The sequence below is a fragment of the Cryptomeria japonica genome, chromosome 7, assembly GCF_030272615.1.
Source record: "Cryptomeria japonica chromosome 7, Sugi_1.0, whole genome shotgun sequence".
In the NCBI taxonomy this organism is placed as follows: domain Eukaryota; kingdom Viridiplantae; phylum Streptophyta; class Pinopsida; order Cupressales; family Cupressaceae; genus Cryptomeria; species Cryptomeria japonica.
This window is the reverse complement of record NC_081411.1, coordinates 425,607,381-425,632,450: the sequence shown is the minus strand read 5'-3', so window position 1 is coordinate 425,632,450 and position 25,070 is coordinate 425,607,381. Positions and strand designations below refer to the sequence as shown.

Genomic DNA, 25,070 nt, shown 5'->3' with positions numbered 1-25,070 from the left:
GAGAGGGGAAGGGGATGTCCCCAACTCCCCCCATCCCCAAAATTGCAAAAATTCAGGGAAACGTCTCGGAAACTTAGGGACAGTAGTGATTCTCAAAGGGGACGTCCCCCCGTCCCCAATATGGTTGGGGGCGTCTGTGACGTCCCCTAAACGTCCCTCTTTTCCCAACACATTTTTTAAAAAAGACTCAAATGCTCTAAAAAAAAATTAATTTTATTATAGGTCTGTAAAATTGGATTTTCACTAATATGATGGGTAAACATGTTTAAATCACTTCCAACAGCACTTAGAAATAATGAGCAGCAGCCTGGTAATAAATTTCATAAACACTCAGAACTCGGTAGTGCATAAAAAAAAGCTTGCAGGTCTGCAATATTGGACTTTTCACTGATATGAAAGGTAAACAGGTCTGAATCATAGCCAAAAGCACTCAGCAATATGAATAACAGCTTGGTAATGAATTTCACAAAAATCCAAAACTTGGTAGTGCATAAATAAGTGGTCATAGGTCATAATAGTAATGGAATACTATCAAAATATCCTCCAACCAGAAAGAAACAATGAACTACATGCAAACAAGTGTTGGCATATTTACAATGAATTTTCAATTATGAATGCATATTGAGTATTGACGATGAATTCTGAATTATAAATGCATATTGAGTATTGACAATGAATTATGAATTATGAATTATGAATGTGGTGTGTTAAGGTTCTATAATGTACATACATGTCCATGTTTTCATATGAATATAATGTATACATACATGCTTATCTAGTTTTCATGTGAACATTTAAAATTTCCCTATATATTTAAAATTTTCCCTATATTTTATATTGTCGTCCCCCCACTGCCCCCAAAATTGGCAAAAAAATTTATCGTCCCGGAAACTTGTCCCACCATCCCCTATCATCTTCGTCCCAAAAACTCAAGGTAACATAGATTGAAATGGATTGACACACATGGCTGGGACAAAATACAGATGGCTATCATTTGAAGATCTGGCGTGCCAACACCATAATTCTCCCACCATAAATCTACAAAAAAACATTTAAAAATATTAAATTTAAGTAAAAAATATATAAGAATTAAGTTTCTAGTTTTTGCCTGTAGTATTGAACTAAAATTTTTACCTAGTTGTTTTTCTCTCCTATCAATTGCTTGAGGTGAAGAAAAGAGTTTCCCCTCTACACCCTTGTTAACCTTGAATAGATAGATCAAATATAGAGAATAATTTATTATGTATGAAAACTAGATGTTTCTCGAGAGTCAACATTGCCAAATTCATAAATAAGATATAGAAAATCTCACCTCCAACTCATCAAGAACTTTATCTCTCATGACACCATTTGGGACCATCTTATCAATGCATGTAATAACACCTGTCACGACCTCCTCGTCAACCTTAGATGTATCAAAGAAGTATAATTTTGGGTTCAAGTAGTAGGCCAACGCATGTATCGACTGGTGGAGTTGGTTTGTCCATCTACAATCAACGATGCACCAAATGATTTCATATCGTTTATGGTTTCCACCATAGCAATGCAATATGGCCTCTTTGGCCCTATCCATGGCCTCATAAAGGAAACCCATTGGCAATACCCTCTTCATCCACCGTACGAAGAAATCTGACCAAAGGTTCTGTCACCTAAAAATTTGAAAAACAATTTTTTAATTATTACAAAATTAACCCCTAAACAAAAACAGCCAATAGATTATTTTGTATGAAGTTTATGTTTGTGTTTGTTGTTAGGATAACCGGTGGACAACTGAGAGGGGGGGAGTGAATCAGTTGTCAACAGATTATATTAATCAAACCACTTTATAACCTTTAACCGGATCACATAAACATTGAATACTGGAATAGCAGAAACAAATACCGGTAAGCAATAAAACTTAAGAATGAAACAGAGAATTAACACAATGCAACCATACCACATAACACCATGATTTGTACGTGGAAAACCTGGTAAAGGGAAAAACCACGGTGGGAAGCCTACCCACAGTCAGATGATACTTCTGCAAAAAGTATGTGATACAATAAGGGGCCTGCACATGCAGGTAGGCACACTGCCTAGAGCGTACTGCTCATTACAAAGGAGTCTCACTGACTACAAAGAGGTTATAACCACCTCAAGATAATTGGACAACAATCTAGAAGAATGAACTACCGGAGATAGCATCTACCATGCCTGATTACAGTTCCGGTTAAACTCAATACCAGAGGCCTTTGACCTCTTACTTAAACCTAATTCGATCACCTATGATCGACCAAATCTTCTTTGCATATGATATTTCATTCCACGACCACGACACACGATCTACAATGAGATCTTACATTAATTTATACAAACCCTGAGGCCTAAATCAATTAGGTCGGCCACCTAAAAGATATTACAATAAGATCATTACATACATCCATATTACAATGATATGCCATGTCAGCTTAAGACCAAAACAACAATAACCAATCCATAAAACATCCTGGTAACGTGTAGAGAACACGTTAACATGATACCAGTCCATAACCTAGATAGGTACCAGACCTAATCTGGGTCCACCACGCCAAAGCGATGTCTCCAATCAATTGAGTCACGGTCAAGAATCACCTTCTGCATCTTGAATTCCATCTAGAAGCCGCACCAACACCACTTGCATTCTGTCAAAGATTCTCACTAAAAGCTTTGCCGATAAAACCTTAAACCCTTACCGGTAACACAAGATCTTCTACCGGTAACCAACCATAACAGCTAGTGTTGACATCAATGACAAAACATCAATGCAACACATAATCAATTCCTCCATATTGCCAACAATCTCCCCCTTTGGCATTGATGGCAACACTAGATGTGAAAAAAAAAACATCTAAGTGCCAAGAAGTGCTAAACATTTCTCATAGAAGATATAACAATGAAAAACTGAAAATCCTAGCAACTCCCCCTGAGGAGTGCAGTCCAATCTGAAACTGATCTGAATCTCTCTCCCATAGACATTTTTCACATATAACTCTCCCCCTTTGACATCAATGCCAAATATATGACATAGATATCAAAATTCTATGAATCTCAAAGCTGACTACTCCCCCTGAGTAGTAGCACCACTATATCAACCCGGAGCAAAGGATAAAGTTGAAGATGCATACCGGACTGATGGTCTGCTCCATCAATTAAGTTTCTGTCGGAGGAGTAGATACCCTTAACTTGTCTCTCAAATACTCAAATGATTCCTTAGACAGCGATTTAGTGAATATATCTGCAATATGCTCTTTAGTGTTCACATAAACCAATTTGACTTCCTTTTCTTCCACCTTGTCCTTCAGAAAGTTATATTTTATTGATGTGTTTAGTCTTAGAGTGAGATACCGGATTCTTAGACATGTCAATAGTTGGAGAGTTATCACAATAGATAACTACCGGTTCACTATAATTTACCTTGATATCCTTCAACATTTGCTTCATCCAAAAGACTTGAGTGCAATTAGTTGTTGCTGCAACATATTCAGCTTCTGCAGTAGATAAAGAAATGCATGACTGTTTTTTGTTGATCCATGAAACCAATTTCTTTCCAAGAAAGAAAGCTCCACCAGAAGTGTTCTTCATGTCATCAGTATCTCCTACCCAATTTGAATCTATATAGGCACATAAAGTGAAGTTATTATCTCTAGAATACCATAAACCATATTCTGTTGTTCCTTGCAAATACCGGAATATCCTTTTTACTGCACATTCATGATTTTCTTTAGAATTACTTTGATATCTTGAAACAATACTTACTGCATTCATAAAATCTGGTCTAGTCTAAGTTAGATATAACAAGCCACCAATCATAGACTTATACCTTGTCAAGTTTACCGGTGCAAATGTATCTTTGATAGATAATTTCTCACTTGTCACCATAGGAGTACTTACCGTTTTGGAATTATCCATACCAAACTTCTTCAACAATTCCCTTAGATACTTAGTTTGACAAATAAAGATGCCTTTGTCAATTTGAGTAATCTGCAAACCTAAGAAAAATCTCATCTCACCAATCATGGACATTTCAAATTCATTCTTCATATTATTAGATAATTCCATGCACAATTTATCTTCTCCTCCAAAAATGATATCATCAACAAATACTTCAATAATCAGAATATCATCAGCAGTGATCTTGTAATATAAATTACTGTCAGCACTGCCTTTAGTAAAACCAAGCTTCAAAAGATATTTATCCAACCTTGCATACCAAGCTCTAGGAGCTTGTTTCAATCCATATAATGCTTTCCTTAACCTGCAAACCATATCTTTATCATCTGTCAGTGAAAATTCATCAGGCTACTCAATGTATACTTCTTCCTCAAGTTCACCATTCAAAAATGCACATTTAACATACATTTGATAGACCTTATAGTTCTTGTAAGCTGCATAGGCAAGAAATAGTCTAACAGCTTCAATTCTAGCTACAAGTGCAAATGTCTCACCATAATCAATTCCTTCCATTTGAGAATATCCTTTACAAACCAATCTAGCCTTGTTTCTTACAACTTGACCATCCTCATTTAATTTATTCCTAAAAACCCATTTAGTTCCAATAACATTTTTATTTTTAAGCCGGGGAACTAAAGTCCAAGTCTCATTCTTCTGTATCTGATCTAATTCATCTTCCATAGCCTTTAACCAATGTTTATCTTTCCAAGCTTCAATAACAGATGTCAGTTCAATTTGAGAAATAAGACATACCTCTTCATTTGTCAATCTTCTTCTTGTCATAAATCCCTTGCTCCTATCTCCAATGATTTGATCTTCAGAATGATTTAACCTTACATACCTTGGTGTCTTTTGAACTTCCGGTTCACTGTTTTGATCATCAGTCACAGTTGAATTTTTTGATTGTACTAGTGCAACTATCTCAATGTCTTGTACTGGTTGAGGCATTGTCGGTTCAGTTATGATCATTTCCACTGCCAGTTCCCTGTCATATGATATAGATTGATTTCTGTATTGCTCATCCACTTTCACATTAACGCTCTCCACAATTTTCTGTAGTCTTTTGTTATAACATCTATATGCTTTGCTTTGAATTGAATATCCAAGAAATATCCCTTCATCACATCTAGGATCAAACTTCCCAATTGAATCATCCCTTTTGGTATAACATTTACTTCCAAAAATTATGAAATATTTAACAGTGGGTGTATGTCCAAACCATAATTCATAAGGGGTCTTACCAATTTCACCTTTGATGTGAACTCTGTTGAATGTGTAGACTGTTGTACTCACTACTTCTCTACAATAGATGTGAGGCAATTTGGCTTCCATCATCATAGTTCTTGCTGCATCCAAAATGGTTCTATTCTTCCTTTCCACTACTCCATTCTGCTAAGGAGTCCGAGGTGCAGATAACTATCTCCTAATTCCATTTGTCTCACAATAACTGTTAAATTCATGAGAAGTGAACTCACCGCCTTGATCTAATCTCAGACATTTGATTTTTAATCCAGTTTTTGTTTCCACCTTTACTTTAAAGATCTTGAATTTCTCCAAGGCTTCAGACTTCTCCCTTAGAAAAGTCACCCACATCATTCTAGAATAATCATCAATTATCAACATGAAGTATCTATCACCTTGAAAGCTTCTAATCTTTGTTGGACCACATAAGTCAATGTGAATCAAATCAAGCACGTCATTAGATTTATCATGTATGCTCTTAAAAGAAGTTCTAACTTGCTTTCCCAATTGACATTCCTTACATACTGGACTATGAGGCTTTATAATCTTAGGTATATCTCTAACTGCCTTTGTTGAACTGATCTTAGCAATACAATCAAAATTAACACGACACAACCTTTTATGCCATAACCAACTCTCATCAATATGAGCAATCAAACATGTCTTATTACCAGTGTTCAAGTGAAAGATATTACCTCCAATCTAAGTACCAATTGCAATCTCCAAGCCAGTTTTGTTAATGATTTTGCATTTTCTATCTTTAAACTGAAGTTGGAATCCCTTGTCCACCAATTGACCAACACATAAAAGATTATGCTTTAAACCTTCTACATAATAGACATTATCAGTATTATGCTTGCCATCCAGAGAAATAATACCTCTACCTTTGATCAAACATGCTTTGTCATCTCCAAATCTAACTTGACCACCATTGTATTCTTGCAGGGACATAAATTTTCTTTTATCTCCAGTCATATGATGTGAGCATCCACTATCAATTACCCATTCATCCTTGTCTTCAACTTTTGCTGCTAGGGCCTTTTCTTCATTCTTGATAGCCAGTTCCAGTTCATCTTCTTTTAAAGCATAGAACACCCATTCCTTTCCATTGCCGGATCCACTAGCAAAGTCTGTTGTTGGTTCACCCTCAGAGTCATCACTTACTCCTTCCTCATCTGCTATGTAGCATTGTTTTCTTTTCTTGAATCTATATTTGTTCTAATTAGGCTTAAAAGATTTCTTAACTCTTTCTTCAAATCTTGCATTCCTTTCAGGACATCTAGATGTAAAATGACCAATCTTATTACATGCAAAACATTTAAAAGGTGTTTTTCCTTCATACTTACTTCCTACCGGTCTTTTAGGTACTCTTCTAGCAAATAAGGCTCCAAGTTGCTCAATTTCTTCATCCTCTTTCCTCATATCTTCCAATTCTTTTGCATATAAGGTTTTCCAATCACTTTTGCCGGTAGATGATGATGCATGAAAAGCAAGTTCAGATTTTGCAGCTCCAGAAGGTCCAAATTCTTCAAGCTCAAAAGCAGAAAATTTCCCAATCAGAATGTCTTTGTTAACTAAAGTGTTTGCCATTGTTCTCAATTCATTAATCGCAATCGCCTTCATCTTGTAAGCCGATGGAAGGGCTCTTAAGACTTTGGAAACTATTTCATCTTCACTCAAAGATCCTCCACAACATTGAATTCCCATAACAATCTCATTTACTCTTTCCATAAATGTAGCAATTCTTTCATTATCTTCCATCTTCAAGTTCTCATACCTTACCTGGTAACCATCAAGTTTAGCAATTTTGACAGTAGGATCAGCTTCATTCAGAGTTTGCAATTTATCCCACATAACCTTTGTCGATGATTTATCACTCAATCCCATGATTTGCTAATCATTGAGTGCACACAAGAGGGCTTCTCTAGCTCTGCAATCATTTTCAATATTCTTGTCCACGTCTGCAAGAGCAAGATTGCCAGATACCGGATCATAAGGTGTATATCCTTTCTCAGTGATCTCTCAAATATCCTTGCCAAGACATTTAAGATAAGTCTCCATTCGGATTTTCCATATCCCATAATTTGTTCCATCAAGCTTAGGGATTTCTCTTTTGAAAATAGTTGCCGGTGGATTTGAAGTATTAGTTGCCATACGATCTACCTCAAGCGGTTAAGCTTCTGCAAAAGAGGACCAAAGCTCTGATACCAATTGTTAGGATAACCGGTGGACAACTGAGAGGGGGGGGGGGGGGGGTGAATCAGTTGTCAACAGATTATATTAATCAAACCACTTTATAACCTTTAACCGGAGCACATAAACATTGAATACCAAAATAGCAGAAACAGATACCGGTAAGCAATAAAACTTAAGAATGAAACAAAGAATTAACACAATGCAACCATACCACATAACACCATGATTTGTACGTGAAAAACCCAGTAAAGGGAAAAACCACGGTGGGAAGCCTACCCACAGTCAGATGATAATTCTGTAGAAAGTATGTGATACAATAAGGGGCCTGCAACTGTAGTGCTGCCCCAATGTGATTTGTGCAAGCTTTTCACCTCTTCCTCTCAACTGGTTGCAAAACTATGGCTTCCTATTTTTCTCTCTTCCTCTCTTTTTTCCTCTCTTCCACTCATAAAAGTGAATGTCAATCCCTTTTAGGGTTATAAGAAAGGGAAATGGCAAAAAAATCATTAAAAAATGTTTTTGTTTTTTTTTTTTTTACTACAATTTTTTAAGTGACGTTGGTCGGGTCACGACCCTCGGACTCGGCGAGTCACGCCCCCTGACCCGTCCGAGCCCGAGTTAGGGTCACCGTGACCCGCCAAGGGTCATCCGGCCCGCTGACTCGCGTGACTCACCACGAGTCATAGAACTCTGGTAGGAAATTCATTGTTAGTGGTAGGAATCAGCAAATAAGTGGTTTTATTAGACTTTCTCAAGCAGATTTGAACAATATGAGCAATTCTTTGAGGATTAGAGGGCAAATTCAATGATTTCTCCTCGGAGCCTGTTAGAACTTGTAGCAGATTTAATTACTTCTTCAATAAAAGTTTTTGATAATTATAGTGGATGCTAATAGACCTTATTGGAGGAGTTGTTGCAACCGGGAAGCCCCTATAATGTCATTTTTGTGAGATCTCTCAATTAAAAAGCACTATCTAGGCTAGGCGATTGGACTCTTGGTATGAAAATTGTCTTTTTTGTGGGAAATAAGCTCTATAATTGAAATTATAATTTGTTGTTGTAAATTTCAAGATTCTGAAAATTATTTTCAGTCCATTTATTTCCTTGTATCTTGCATTCATTATTCATGCAAGTCAAAAAACACAAAAAAATCATAAAACATCAAAACAAAACAAAAATCAGCAAAAACCTCTTTGCTGGTCAAAGACAAATATTGGAAACAAATCAGCAGTCTGACTTAAATTCACAGTTCGGGATAGTACATAAAGAACAAAAAAAGTGGAATACAAAAACAAACACTGAAAGATGCCAACTAGGGATTGGCACAAATCTGATTGGTTGTCTCAACTGAATCTTTGACCAGCAGTACAATTTTATTGGTTTTGATGAGGTTCTTTTGGTTTTTATGCATTTTTGAGGTTTTTGAATGTAAATAATGCAATTTTGGAAATCAATATAGGAACAACTTACAACTATTGAAATTAATTTTCCGAATGTCTAATTTATTAACAACAACTAACAAATACCAAGAATAAATAAATTTCAACACTAACATGCCAAATTGGCCTACCAAGGGTCCAACACCTTGCCTGGAGGGCTTCTTTATTGACTTTATTGAATGAAAATGCTGCTACAAGAGCTTCCAATGTGCACCAACTGCTCCAACATGTTTTACTCCTTTAAACAATAATTATCAAAAACAATTGAAGGGATGAATAGCTGAATTGGAGCTTAATCTAAAATCTTGCCAGGAGAGATCACCAAAATTGCTTCCCTTTCCCCTCTAATTTGCTGATACCATTCAAATATGTTGGGGTTTCACCAATTAGACCACCAAAATGCCTTAGCTACCTCCTAACAATGGTTTCACAAGCAAAAGTTGCTCCAAAACCCTCCATATTTATTTCTTTGCAACCTTAGGCTCCCACAAATGGTACGGCTAACCTAGGGAAGGTATGGCTGGCTTAAAAGTGCAACAAACTTGCTGAAAAATGTAACCAAACTGCTCAGATCTGATTGACAATGCTAGCCCTGCAATCTGATACAAAAATCCACTTGATTTGACCCTTGAATGGCCTGAATACTGATCTTTCCTGAGTGCTGAAGAAGGATAAATGGTTGAGGTATCGTCCAACCTACCTGTAATTGAAGGTTTCCGTCTCCAACTTGGCCTCCACACTGTTGTACCTGCTATGGCAGAATATTGCAGAGAAGAAGAATAACAATCATTAAAATAACATAATGCCCATCTTTCACGTGCAGCCTCCTTTTAGCCCCCAAAACCTAATTCGACCCCTAGAAGCATCAACTCCCTCCATAAGTTCGAGGGGTATGAGGGTCAGCTCATCATTAAAATTTGGCCACCTTTTAAAATTCCTTTTCACCTAGGAAGATGTGCCATGGGGTGAATTATAAAGTCTTATTAAAACATCTTTTAAATCAACTTTTTCTATTTTTACAAAAAGTGATTTTTATAACTTTATATTATAAAATTATATTATTAAGTCCACCAAAGCATGAAAATGACTAAGTATTGGTCCCCTTTGGCTAACCAATCATCTCCATACACTGAACTTCACTTGTGGAGATGGGTAACAGGTGAACTTACACATCTGAATAGTAACTAGAGAAGTGGGGACATTACAAAAGCACTATGGAGGGTTGTCTTTAACTACTGAATGAAACCTGGAAAACGCACAGGTGAACAAAATGCAAACATGTTGGAATGACATTTGGAGAGACACCAATTGAGACACAAAGTTGAAGATACTAAATGGAGCAATAAGTAAACCGTATACAAGGAAAAGGTAGGTAAAGGGAGGTTAAAAGGGATCATGTGGATATGTAGGTCAGCTAAAAACCAGAAGGTAGAGTGAAACCATGTGGAGTTTTGTTTTTCAAAAGATTAGTGAAAGATATGAAAAATCAGCACAAGGGAGAAACCTAAGACAGAGGTGAAGAGGTGTCAGTGAAAAGGGGGGATAAAGGTAGCAAATAGGGAGAGCAAGTGATGAACAATTACAGGTACCAAGAGTGACAAGCGATGGTTAGCAAGAGAAAGATGGAAACAAATATGAAAGGTTCAAAGATTTTGATAGAGGGATCATAGAGTAAGGGTGGAATAATTGAAAAAACAATGGTGAGGTGAATACTGTGGATAGGAAAAACATAAATGGCATGTGGAGGAAAAAACTGACTCTTGTGACAAACAAAAATGACAAAGCATGCAGGAAGAAGTTTACATGTGCTTTGGGTAGGTGAGTGCACTAAAAAAGAATTTCTTTTAATGTTCAATTTAATTTTTATTTCTTTTGTTGAATTGGCAAAACACGCATCGTGTTTTTATTTTCAAATTGACTATTCTGAAAAGCTTGGCCATTCTAAATATGCTTTTTATTTTTAGAATTTCATTTGCCACGAGCTAAAAGAGTTAATTTCTTTGTGTGCCACTATTTTGTTGAATTGGCAAAACACGCATCATGTTTTTATTTTTCAAATTGACTATTCTGAAAAGCTTGGTCATTCTAAATATGCTTTTTATTTTTAGAATTTCATTTGCCACGAGCTAAAAGAGTTAATTTCTTTGCGTGCCACTATTTTTCCTGAGTGAATGTTCACCAAAAAATATCATAACATTTTTTTATGTTTTTTCTTCAAATTTATTTGGGCACAAGAAAAGGGAGATTTTCAGTCACCAACCAAAATGCTGAACCAATCTAACAAAATTGATTTTCTAAATTTAAATTTTATATTTCAAATTCCATTTGCCACAAGATAAAAAGGTCAATTTCTTAACATCCCACTACTTTTTCTAAATGAAGGTTTATCAAAAAGAAATCTCAACTTTTTTCAATTAACTTCAGTGTGATGTCCCCATATTATCAAATAATAGTGATTTACCAGAATATGCTTATACATCAATTATTTATTGTTCATTCAAATTAAAGATATGAATGAACCTCCTTAGTATTAAATAATCAAACCCATCAATAACAAGATCACTAATATGCCTTCATATTAATATTACTTATCACATATTAATCACCTTATTAATATCAAATATTCATTTTTATCTTTATTAATAATTACATGAAGCAATAACGATTAAGACAACAATTTTACTGTTATTAACAAATATTCAATAAAAAAATTTATATAATAGATCTGCATTCATCCTGATTGGTAACCTGCAAAATAAATAAATTTAAATATTAAAAGTGGACTGCAGGTGTCAGAGATTGTCCCCTCAGCAATAGACAGTGATAATCAGCTTTAGTGTTTATTGGCAGCAATAATAAACTGATCATTGTTATTTATATGACAAAACTGAATTGTTATGCTTTAACATAAAGAACGATTGGCCTTAGCAAATCGTCCTTAATTAATAACGTGAATAAACACTAAAGGTGCGATTAGTTTTTGTGAAGAGCCACGATAAAAGAATGAGATATGTCTACTCCAAATGAAGAGATGCAACCGATCGGACTTTTGCGATATTTAAAACAAAACCCATGCTCATTGGGAGGAGGAATAATATGGGAAATATTTGATGATTACAATATTGGGCAAGAGTTCCAGAAAGTTGAGAAGATCATTTCGTAGCTTGCTTCAGGCTGCCATTAGACTTATATGTAAATACATTCCTATTTGATGATGCTGATCATTATACAGAGATCTCAGACAGCCCAGTCAAGTGCAAGTAGATAGGACATCATCAGAGGAGACAATATATCACTAGCGAGTGGTATAAAGATTACAATCTGTTACAGTTTATAGAATTAGCAAATCAGATGTTACAGTCAAGAAGGAGAAATCCATGTCATGATTGCATATATTAAAAGGAGCCTTTTGACAATGTATACATAACTGTAGTTGCAAGCCTAGAGGTCAAAATCCGAGACAGTAGCATATCGCTCAAAGTTATATTCATATTTGCAATCACAACGCTGCCAGTAATACATATCAGTTGCATATTTTATTGTTTATATCAGACATAACATTTGGCATATCTTCCATTATTGGATCTATGCATAAGTACTTGATAAAGTAAGCAGAAGAATCTAGGAAATTGTCCCAACTTTCCAAGTGAGCCAAGTAAGGGACATTACATTCAGGCTTATCTAGGACCAAGCCAAAGGGAGATTTTCAGTCACGGGCCAAAAAGTTGAACCAATGCACAGGTCCGGGTCCAAGGGCAAAAGAGTCCTTGTTGACTCTATTTCTACTTGCCACATACCTACAATGCACATTACATAGAAAATACGTCAAATTTATATTTTGAATTATATAATAGAATAACATATGAGATGGATGAGTATGAAGAGACACATAGAACAAGTCATGTCCCCACCAAGTTATAGGTCCTGTCTGTTGATACTGCATTGCAACCTTTAATAACTAAGTACTCTTAATTCAGTACATAAAAGAGTGTACTATGGACTCGAGCAAAGCAGGTATTTGTCAGTGTAGTTGATATAACCATAACTTAAAATCTTATCAAATGAAATGGTACATGGGCTCTAATTAATACTTAAATATGCATGACCTTTATCGTTGAAATCATTTATGTACCTTTTGACCAAATAAGATACCAAATAACTTCACTCAAAGCTTAATTTTCTTCCAGTGAGTACCCACAGAAAAGAACCTAACAATTAGTGGAAAGATTTTTGTTTACAATTGCCCAAAAACCGTTTGCAAACCATAGGCACAAAAACATATTTGTTGTCTATTAAAAATTAGTGGGCCGTGGTTATTGGATATATTATATCAAACATAAAATATACACGATAGCCCTAGAAGCAAGATGCAAGGTTATAAATTATAAAATAGAAATCAAATTCTACTTAATGCCAAATGGGATTTTCAAAAAAAGATCACATTATGATTAAATTGAATGATAGTCTTCCAAATGTTTTGAACTAAAACGGACTGAATTCACGTATAAAAATTTTTACGATTTATTCCTTCATTGTCACTGTTTTTATCTACTTTTTATTGGGAATAGCTCACCAATCCCACAAGATGCAAGGTATAACGCAGCAGGTGATCCTAATCCTCCAGCACCAACAAGCAGTACTGAAGACTTCAATATTTTTGATTGACCTGCGCAAAAAGGAACCAAATGTGACATTATCAAAGTAAAGCATATTTATTCAATACCAGAGTAGTAAATTTTTACACAATCGGAAACTTTTCAGTATGCCTAATATTCTGATGTGTATAACTATACAACCAATAATACTGGAATATAGTAACGATCAATCAACCTTCCACATAATGCCTTTTTTCTGAAAAAACAGAACTGCATTAAAAGAAATAATTATTTAGATGTGTGCCATAGCCTTGGTATAAACACAGCACAAGGATAATGACATTTCATCTGAGACTTAATAATGACAGTGATTGCTAACAGAGCTAAAAGACCAATATAATGAAACAAGCCTTACATATCATGCCTTCAGTACAATAGAAACTTTGGATGGCAAGAACGAAAGATTCCAAAGGAATAAATTGATCTTACGTAACCATACAGGAAAAGAAGGCACACAATAAATTGTATATTTTATTAGGAAAGAAGAATGTGAAATGAATGCTATTTCGTGAGCAACAATTCCACATAAAAGTTCAACCCACGGTCCAGAAATATATTTGTTTTACTCATAAGTTATCTTGCATCCCAAAGGCTCTATCCTTTAGGGTTGACTTCCGGAACCCCAGTTTGATAATATGTATCTTTGTTATTCTAAAAATGTAAATCCAATAATACATCAGACTTGGAGATAATCTACTTCCAAATGACTACTTACTCATGTTCTTGTCTCAATTGCTTCATTCAAATGTAATCACTCAAAGGCATTCACTCAGGGGTACAGAGCACTGTAAGTGAAGCATCATTCACTCAAAAGAATATATTAAACAAGGCAGTGCTCTCCCTAACATTTATATAAGAACCAAAATAAACAGACTGTTTTCAATCACATTTAAAATTTCATACAATGGATATGGCACCCTTTAAATATGTTACCATAATCCATCAATTGCATAACAGTTCAACCACTCATCTCACATCACAATTTTTGCCGATCCACTGCACAGAGATGATCAGGGGGCCAACACACTAAACTAAGGTTCGATATGCTACAAGTGCAATGATTTGTATTGCTTCTTATGAACGATAATCACATTACCATGACAAAGGGAATAAACACACTGAAAAAGAAAACTGCAAGACAACATATTAGAATTACAAAGACAAATATTACTAAATAGTAGATCTTCAAGTTCTGAACAAATTCCAAGAGGTCAGATATAAGACTCAACCAAAACTAGAACGAAACTCCAAAACCAAAATCTTTTTTAATGAATAGCTTTGTTAAATATTTATACAAGGGTAGATGAAAAAAATGAGATCGAACAGTTACAAGAAAAGCAATTATTTCTCATAGGCATGCCTGCTGCGACTTTTCTTACAAGAATTCTAATGGATTATACTCAGTGTGTGATGTTTTTTGGTACCAATATCTAATGCTTCCAGTGTTCACATGCCTAGTACCGTGACACAAGCTCTAAATGAAATGTGCAATATTTTCTTACTGCAGTAGTGAATGTTTCACTGTGGTAAGCAACTAGACACTGAAAGTGAAAGTAATTTGCACTGCTCCAAGTGCATGCTGGATCAATAGACATATCTCACATGATTATTGAAGACCTGGGACGTATCAGATATGATTATTGAAGAGCTGGTAAGTCAAGTACTGCTATGAAACCATGTCTCTATTTCAACTCCTCAAATGCCTTATGTTGTGGGAGAATTCTGCCCATTCACCACCTTTGGTAATCTAACCAAATGATGAAAAAATGTGTAAGAAACCAAGAACATATTTCCTATAGAAATTTGCTAAACCAAAAAATCTGCAAATTTATATAAGGGCCTTTGGTGTAGGCTATTATTCTAGAATGACACAAATCTTAAATGGGTCATCATACTCCAAGTTCTTCAAACAACATGCCCAAAGAATTATATCCCATTCACAATGAAGAAACACCTCTCTATATTGGCATCTTGAGTGTGTTGCCACAAAGTGCAAAGAATTTTTGAAGATAAGGGGTTCTTTCCATGTGTTATTGACAATGATCATGTCATCCAAATAGACAAGAATTGTGGAAGGCCAAAGAATGTCGTTCATTATTCAAATGAATATCATATGAGCATTGTGTTAGTTCCCAAATCAATAGATCCTCTGAACCCTAAAGATTAGCCCTAAGTTACCGGTTCGGGTTCAAGATTAGGTTCGAGGACACGAACCCAGTTCATGGGTTCAAGCAATTTTTTTTTGCCTTTTGGGTTCGTGGGTTGGGTTTGTTCATATATATATATATATATACAAAAATTTAAAGAAATATACAAAATTACAAATCTAAATACATTTAATAGTATGCTACTTCATCACTGATCAATGCCAAATGCAAATTGATAGTTCAATGAAGTTGTTTTAGGTTTCACATGTATTTAGCAAGGGGCAGATTAGGGTTTTTTATTTTAAAAGGCAAAAAAAATTAACCTTTTAATGTTTAAAAGTCACTTTATGTGACTTAACCCAGCCGGAAAACCTGGGTTCACCCGGGTTCATGCCTGGATTCGCCCGGGTCTAGACAGGGTTCCCCAGGGGCGTTGGGTTCCCTGTGGGTTTGTGTTCGCGTTACCCAGTGCCCCTGGGGAACCCTGTCTGGACCTATCGCGAATCCAACTCGAACCAGGACCCACGTGGACCTGGTCCAAGTTAGGGCCTTCAAACAGGCAAACCCGGTAACTAAGGATTAGCGACTTTTTATGCTCAGACTCAGGGGTGGATTTGGCCAACGAACAAGATTCCGTCATAAGACTGAAATCTCCTACACTTTTGGTTCTGCTAGACCAAAGCGGGTGAACCTAACAATGCCTAAGGATTCCACACATACTTTGCACAAACATTGTATTTTTCAGCAAATAAATCCCAACAAAATTTCACCAAGGGTAGTGTAAATAACTTTAAATTTGGCTTTGATCTTGGTCATTTATCCTTTACTCGGCAATTGGGAATAATTCCTACACTAAACCTAAATTCTACAACATAAATTTAAAAGAGATTTTAACAAATTTAAATGTTGTTGAACCTAATCTGTGAAATATCCTAGATCAGTGCCTAATCCTTGGGTGTGGAGTCAAATCTTAGATCCTGAACACATATTCAAACAACAAATTATTCCCAATTAGTGGCCCCTTCGACACTAATGCCTAACATTAATGCGACCCCTCATGCTATTACAAAAATCATACCTACAGATCCAAATTATATTCTCAAACCCACAACAATTTGCATGAAGAATTTGACTCCTTCCTTGAAGGAAACCCATACACAAACCACACAACAACAAAGAAATTGTAGTGACAAATCTAAAAACCCTTGGTATCATCAATTCATATGAAGTTCCAGAATACAACGTGTAGACAATTTGCTGCAATACTTTTGATGTCTGCTCAAAAACTAACTGATATTACTGTAAGAATTACACATTCATTCTACTGAAGAAATTCCAACCCTAAGGTAATCATGCCTATTCTTTTTCTCAAAATTCCAAAGTTCAAAACCTTTTGCAATTGGCCTTGAATTCCCTTTTTATAGAAAAGAAGAGAGCAAAACAAGCTTCGGGCCAATTGTTGACATGTCAAAATTTTATTTGCCTAAGCAAGAATATGCTACTGTATCTTTGTATGCTCACATAGGACAAAATATATTTGCACTTTTGGAGGGAAAAGTATATAACTGTCTTCATTCTCAAAAATGCTGCTATATGGATCTGTTGACGTGGCATGATAATGTGTTGCACCACTTTGATGATTGCTAAGCTCAGCCTACTTCAAATTCTTGGATACAAGGTGAAGCAATGATGCTTTGATCTCCAGATTTATTGCTCTTGATTCGTAGCCAACTTCGGTCATGTCCACATTGATGCATTTGATGCGAGCAGTTTGAATTTGGTAGTTGTGCTCACATTTAAATCTAAGCCATTGGTCTTGCCATCTGTGCACCTTGGACGGTCATGATTTGATCTTCCTTGCCTTGACCTTTGCTGACTGAGCGCTCTTTTGTCCTTGTCACCTTCCTTTTCTCATTCTATTCTCCACCCCTCCATCCCATGTCACCTTTTTCTACCTTAATTCACCGCTATGGGGTAGAGGGGAACACTCATTCCCTTATTACTTCACCCTACTAGTTCGTGGGATCTATTCTTCTTCTTTGTCTAACCAACGAGGTAGAGGGGAAGAACTTCCTTTTATCTAAGTTTCCCCTCTATCCCTCGTCACAATCTACTCCTTCACTTTTCTCCCACGGGGTAGAGGAATAACTTCTTTCAACACTATGTTTTCTCCCCTCCATCCCACAATGATTTCTTAACTTTGAATTCCACTACGCAGGGACGAGCGATATACACTTTACAGCATAAAATACTTTCCCCGCTACCCTGCGCCGCAATATCTACTGTCATGGCATCCTTGCGTTGTTGCGGTAACAATAGATGCCTTTACCGCAACCATCCTTTTAACAAGTCCTGCAACATTTGTGGCTTAGCAAGTTCACTACGCACCCGCAACAGCATTTTAAATCATTTTTGTCTAGGTAGCAAGCTGGCGGTAAGCTCAAATGTGTACACCGCAATACCGCAACCGTCCTCTGAATGATTTTCCTTCCCTTTGCAAGATGGTGGGAGCTAACTCAAATCACTACCTCATCCTTACCATTAGGCCACATGGCGTTGTCATCCCTTACCATGTAAATAGTGCGGGTCAACGACTTTACTGCTCCACTGCAAGACAGCTCAAGCTTGGAGCATTGACTGGCGTGGTACTACGGTGAGGGTTATAAAACAACGCCAACATATCAACTTTCTTAGATATTAACCAACAACCTCCGCGAGATGGCGGGGAAAATGATAAAGTGGAGATATAACAAGTCGATAAAAACATGTGAATTAGGGCTATACACAATAAGGGTTTTCCAGCTTTGGGAGAAATTTTCAGGTGTGTTCCTGAGTGTTACAATCAACTTTCTCGTCATGGGGCCTTCAAATTTTGCCAAATTTTGAAGGTCCCAACACATTGTTCAAGACCTCTTCTTTTGCTCTATATATACATATATAGTACTTGAAAAATTAGCAATAAAAAAATGTATGAGACTTCAAGGATAACAAATGAAACTTTGAAATGCTAAACATGTTGCATTGAACAATGAAAATGACATTTATGGAATATCAATATGTTATGTACAAAATGATGATCACATTCTAAGTTCAAATACTACTGATTAATAGCCCAATGCCTCTAATCATCCACAGAATCCATGCCAAACTCCTCATCACTCAAATTTTTGGACTCCTTGGGGTCAAGCTCCTCCAAAACAATACCAACCAACCACATTTGTGCCATATCATCATCAACTTATGCTAATACCTTTAGCTATACATCCCATTAGGCTATTAAACTATATTTGTATGTAAGTGTGTTACAATCAATGAGACAAAAGCAATATGTAAAGCTACAAGCTTCTCCACCCTCTGAGAGGTAAACTTGTTCCACAAAATACAATGGACGAAGCTATAAGTAGACCAATTCATCTTGGCAATAGAAAAACAAGAAACTTAGGACAATAAACAAATGGCTAGCATGATTGTCAAAGAATGAGGTGCCATGTCCCCATCTTTTTGATGCAATTCCCACATTGCATTTGATGAATAAAGACACTTAAAAATTTCTAAGTGTCAAAAGTTAATAAGGAAAAAGTAACTTTTATAAAGTTACTTTATAAGCCTAAGTTCTTTCTTTTAATAAAGGCTTATGTTTGAATAAACTGCTATGCGTACCTTTTAATAAAGTGGCCCCTTTAATGTCAATGCCACCCCTTTGCTCAAATCACTTAAATGACATGGCATGGTGGGACCCTTGTCATTCTTTAAAAGCCTTTAAAAGCCTTTAAGCTACATGGACCCAAAAGATGCCAAGGAAGATGCTTTTTTAGTTGGATTCCAATGGGATATTCCATTTAGGGTTACGCCTCTCTTTGGAAAAGGTTATTAGACATTTTGGAGGAGGGAATTGGTATTATGTTATTATTTTATTTCTGATTTTTCTCTGCTCTGCATTAGCAGCAGAAATTGCAGGTGTTTGGAGGACGTAAACCCTCAGATCTGCATTGGTAGTGGAGGTGTACCCACTAATTTGCCCACGTGGGACAAGGATGTGCCTTGTCTAGACCCATTGGGGGTCAATTTAGCAACAAAACCAGCCCAGCAATCACCATTAGGTACGATACATCAGTTCTAAGCAGTTTGTCTTGAAATTGCAGCAAGTGTGGGTTTCATAATTGCAGCTGTACCATTCCAGGCAGGGCCGTACCATTCTAGAAGGTTGTGCATCAATTTAAAATTAAATGGAGGGTTCTAACTCCATTTCTTGTGCTTGATCTCATTGTTGGGATTAGAAAGGGGAGTGTGGAAGAAATCACAGTCAACTGACTGGATTTGTGATCAGGGTGAGCAAAACAGTGGGAAAAGAAGGTCAAAATTGTATAATTTTACATGGCAAAGGTTGGATTTCCAGCTGGTAATTGGGTTCTTGCCCAATTTGTTATTGGTAATTCATCTTATGGCTGAATAAGCAGATTGGATTCACTGATCTACTCCTACACCATCCTTCTCATCTTGTGTCCATTTTCTGGATAGCAAACCAGCCTCAAACCCTAGCATTGGATCTTTGGTATGTTTTTTGCTTGTACATGTAAATGTTATTTCACTTCTAGATGATTGTAATCCCTCATCTATGAAAAATAAAAGAAATATATTTAATTTGTTTTAATAAAAGAAATGTTATGTAAATAATTAAATGAAAGGATATTTAAATATATATTGATATTGAATATATTTAATGAAATGTTATGTAATATTTAAAAGGAAATAATATATAGTGTTTTATATATTTAAAATGAAATGTAATTAATATATTAAAAGAGAAATAATATATAGTATTTTATATATTTAAAATGAAATATATTAGGAAGGAAACAAGATACACTATTTAACATATTTAATATGCAAAACATATTAAAGGTAATCCCGAAAGGGGGATGGGTTACCTCCGCACGAAGTGGTGCGTGGGTAACTGCAGCCTAGGCTGCGATTACCCCCGCACCCCTTCATATGGAAGGGGCTCGTGGAGGTGCACAACCCCTCATGGGTTATAAAGGAGGCAGCGGTAAAGGCACGAAAAGGGGAAGAGGAGCGGACTGCAGAGGAAAGGTAAGGGAGAGCAGCCTGCAGAAGAAAGGTAAGAAATAGAATTTCTACTTACGTTAAATAATATAAGTATAGTATTTGAAATGTTATTATTACTAATAACATTAGGTTATGTTAATTGTAAGGTTCATTAATATTAGTTAATAAGAAATGGATAATGGGTAAGGTTCATTAAAAGATGATGTTAATTGTAGTCTAGTGAATATTCGTACATATATTAATGTATAATATTCACTAATCACTAAAAATAGGTAAAAAATATAATTTGTTAATTGTTGTATACATAAGCTTGCATATTAAGAAAGATTATGAATACAAGGTATTTTAAGAAATGTAATGCACATGTAAAAGATGGAAAATTATATATATCTATGTTAAGTAAGAATACATTAAGAATTCATGTTAACATAAGGGATAGTTTATGAACTGAAACTATTATGCAAATGTATGGCTTGGTTGACTAAAACTCAACCAAGAAGAGAAGGATCTGGTCGATTCCCCTTGAGGACTTGGATGATGGAGGCATCACCCAAGACAAGGAAAGGCAAGGGTCTTCCTTGGCTGGCTTGGGTATAAGGTTATACCCAAGACAAGACTCAAGGTCGAGCCGATCCCCTCTGAGGACTTGGATGATGAAGGCATCACCCAAGGCAAGGAATAGACAAGGGTCTTCCTTGGAGGGCTTGGGTGTAAGAGGACAGGATTCGAACTCATCTTCGATTTCCTAGAGGGCTTGGGACCAAGGGGTTCCAAGAAGGCGGGCCTCACGGCCGCCTAAGGACATACTTACGTATGGCATTGTATCCTTTTTATTAGATGGAAATTATGATTATGTTAATTAAGCAATGAAGTTCGATTATAATTTAGATTACTTTTGTGTGTGTGTGTGTGTGTGTGTGTGTGTGTGTGTGTGTGTTTGTCATGTTCTAACAATCTGTTTTGCAAGTTAATGATCTCTAAATAGTAGGGACATTACAGTGGTATCAAAGCATAATCCTGCCATCCTGTGGGAAAGGGTCTTTGTTTATGATCGCATATCAGAGGAAGAAAGGAGCAAAAGCAATGGCTGATCAACTAGCCAAATAGTTCCAGACTTTCATGGAACAAACCAATGAGAAATTCGAAAGAATGAGCCAGTTAATCCTCCAAAATACCAACAGCAACAATAGAGATATGTCAAACCCTCGAAGAGAGACACACTCTAATCACACCGACAACAAACGATCGCCTCAATGTTCTAGGCAAACAATTCCCGAATTTCTTCCTAGGGAAGAACATGTGAGGGAGGAGGAAGAACCGACCATACTTGGGGTGGAAGAAATCGCCCAAATTTATGCTAGGTTGGAACCAGAAGTTCAAACAGTGGTGTCCTTCAGGGATTTTTGCGAGTCCAAGACTAATGAGAGTAGGAGGAAGAAACCTATGGGTAACGACCTAAAAGCTAAAATTAACAAAATGTCCCTACCCTGTTTTGATGGGACAGGGAAGGATGTGGCCCAAGCCTGGGTACAAAAATTAGACACCTACCTTTCATACAGCCCAATGACTGAAGGAGATGCTATAAAATTTGCCATACTACATTTAACCGGCAATGCCCATAATTGGTGGCATAACGGTCTCATTACCCTAGGACATAAAAACGTCTCCACCTACAATGAGTTTACCCAAAGGCTCATCAACCAATTCGACCAGAAAGATTCAGAATGGTACTTCCAAGAGCTAACAGACCTTAAGCAAGTAGGAACCATTGAAGATTATATAGATCGATTCCAAACTTGTCAGTAATGGTCCCCGACCTATCCCAGAAAAGGCTTACCAACATGTTCTTAGAACGGCTGAGGGACCCCATTAAGAATTTTTTTAGACCCCTAGAACCACAAAACTTAGGAGAGGCCATTAAGAAAACTAGGATGGTTGAATTTAATGCCCCCAAGAATACCTCAACCAAAACTCCACACAGGAATGAGGGACCCCAGAGAGACCGTCGGGAAAGGCTTTGCCACTTGTGCAAAAAACCTTGGAGCTTTAATCACCAATGCAAGGAAAGAGACGAGCTCATGGAGAAAGGGTTATGCTTCAAATGCAAGGCCCCATGGGCGAGAGGCCATGAATGTAAAAGAGGACAGTTGAATAACACAGAAGAAATACAGGATGAGGAAAGACCTTATAAAAGAACCAGATTTGAAAACAATGTACCAAGTACCTTGGCAGTCATCACTCAGGGAAGTGAGAATAGATGTTTCAAACTCAAAGGGACTATCAAGGGGCAGAAAGTAATCGCATTAGTGGACACCAAAGCTTCCCATGACTTCATTAGCAAACATTTAGCAGCAAAGAGACGACTAAAAACCCAAGAATTTGGAGGATTTGAAGTGATCATGGGCAACGGAGTCTTGGACAGATGCACTCAAATTATACCCCAATTGGAAGTCACCTTGGGAGGACACACCATTACAAGGAACTTCTTTGTGGTAAACCTAGAGAATGATATCATTTTGGGAATGCCATGGATAAATTCATTAGGACGATTCACCATGGATAGTCCAAATCGGGAGATATGCTTCCAACATGAAGGGAGAGAGATAACATTGAAGGGAATTCCCGACGGCTCTTCAAAGATAGTATCATGCAACAAAATGGAGAAAATCCTTAGACACGATCAAGGAGAGTGGGTCGCCAAATGTATGATCTTGGATAAATCTCCAACCGAAGGCCAAGTCATTCAAAGGGATATACAACCTATCCTTAGAAGACACAAAAAGGTCTTCGAGGACATTCCCCCGAGGTTACCCCCAAAAAGGGGATTTGAGCATTCCATCGAATTAGAGGAAGGAGCAAAACCTGTCATTACCACTCCTTACCGCCACCCACACAAGTTCAAAGAGGAGATTGAAAAAACCATAAAGGAATTATTAGAAATGGGACACATCCAACCAAGCAGCAGCCCTTTTGCTTCATCAGTAGTATTGGTTAAGAAGAAAGACAGAACTATGAGAATGTGCATAGATTACCGGGCCTTGAATAAAAAGACTATAAAAAACAAATACCCTATCCCAAGAATTGATGAACTAATGGATGAACTCCATGGAGCAAAATACTTCTCTAAAATCGATCTAAGGTCAGGATATCATCAGATTAGAATGAGGAAAGAGGATATTCCCAAAACAGCATTCAAATGTCACTATGGACATTTCGAGTTTTTGGTCATGCCGTTTGGTCTCACTAATGCCCCAGCCACCTTTTAGTCATGTATGAGTCATACATTCAGGCAACAGTTGAGGAAATTTCTTCTAATATTCTTTGATGACATACTCATTTACAGCAAGACATGGGAAGAACACCTCCTACACATCGAAGAGGTATTAAACATTTTGGAGTCTAAATCATTATATGCTAAAGCTTCCAAGTGTGAATTTGGGATGAGAGAAATCATTTACCTAGGACACAAAATTAGTGAAGCAGAAGTAAGTGTAGATGAAGAGAAGATCAAAGCCATCAAGGAATGGCTCACCCCTAGAACCTTAACACAGTTAAGGGGATTTGTGGACTATGCAACTACTATAGACGCTTTGTAAAAGGATTCTCCAAAATTGCAGCACCCCTTACCGATCTAACAAAAAAAGGGGCTTTTGCATGGAATGACCAGGCCCAACAGGCCTTTGAACAACTCAAAATAACCATGAGCACTTGTCCAATATTAGCCATCCCCGACTTCTCTATACCATTTGAAGTACAATGTGATGCATCAAGGGAGGGAATTGGGGCCGTACTCATGCAAAAGAAACACCCCATAGCTTTTGAGAGCCGCAAACTTACCGTAGCAGAAAGACTCTATTCTATCTATGACAAAGAAATGCTAGCCATAATGCACGCCTTGGCCAAATTTTGCCAATACCTTGTCTGTGGGAGGTTTGGTGTGAAAACTGATCATAACAGTCTACGCTTCTTCCTGAGCCAAAAGGACCTTAATAATAGGCAACAAAAATGGGTGAGCAAAATACAAGCCTACGACTTTGATATAGAATATGTGAAAGGGGTGAATAACGGGGCAGCAGATGCACTATCCCGACAGGTTCATCTTAATGTCATCACCAGTATCTCAAAGGACTGGAAGGAAGAAATCCTTAATGAATATAACCAAGATCCACAAACAAAGGAAATCTTGGCGGGAAATCTTCCAAACGAAGATTTTAAAATTAAAGGAAATCTCATCTTGTATAAAGGAAGGATATACTTGAGCCCTCAGACCAGATTCAAAGGCAAAATTCTCAAAGAATTTCATGATAACCCCTTAGCAGGACACTCGGGGTACTACAAAACTTATAAACACGTTA

General features: G+C 36.8%; 1 protein-coding gene across 1 annotated transcript in view; it reads right to left on the bottom strand.

Moving 5' to 3' along the window:
* LOC131043416 (adenylyltransferase and sulfurtransferase MOCS3) overlaps positions 1 to 25,070 on the bottom strand; it is a 169,843-nt gene that overhangs the window by 124,662 nt on the left and 20,111 nt on the right. Inside the window, exon 2 of the mRNA XM_057976611.2 lies at positions 13,420 to 13,512. Within this exon, the coding sequence (XP_057832594.2) occupies positions 13,420 to 13,512 (93 nt within the window). The remainder of the gene's footprint in view (positions 1 to 13,419; positions 13,513 to 25,070) is intronic.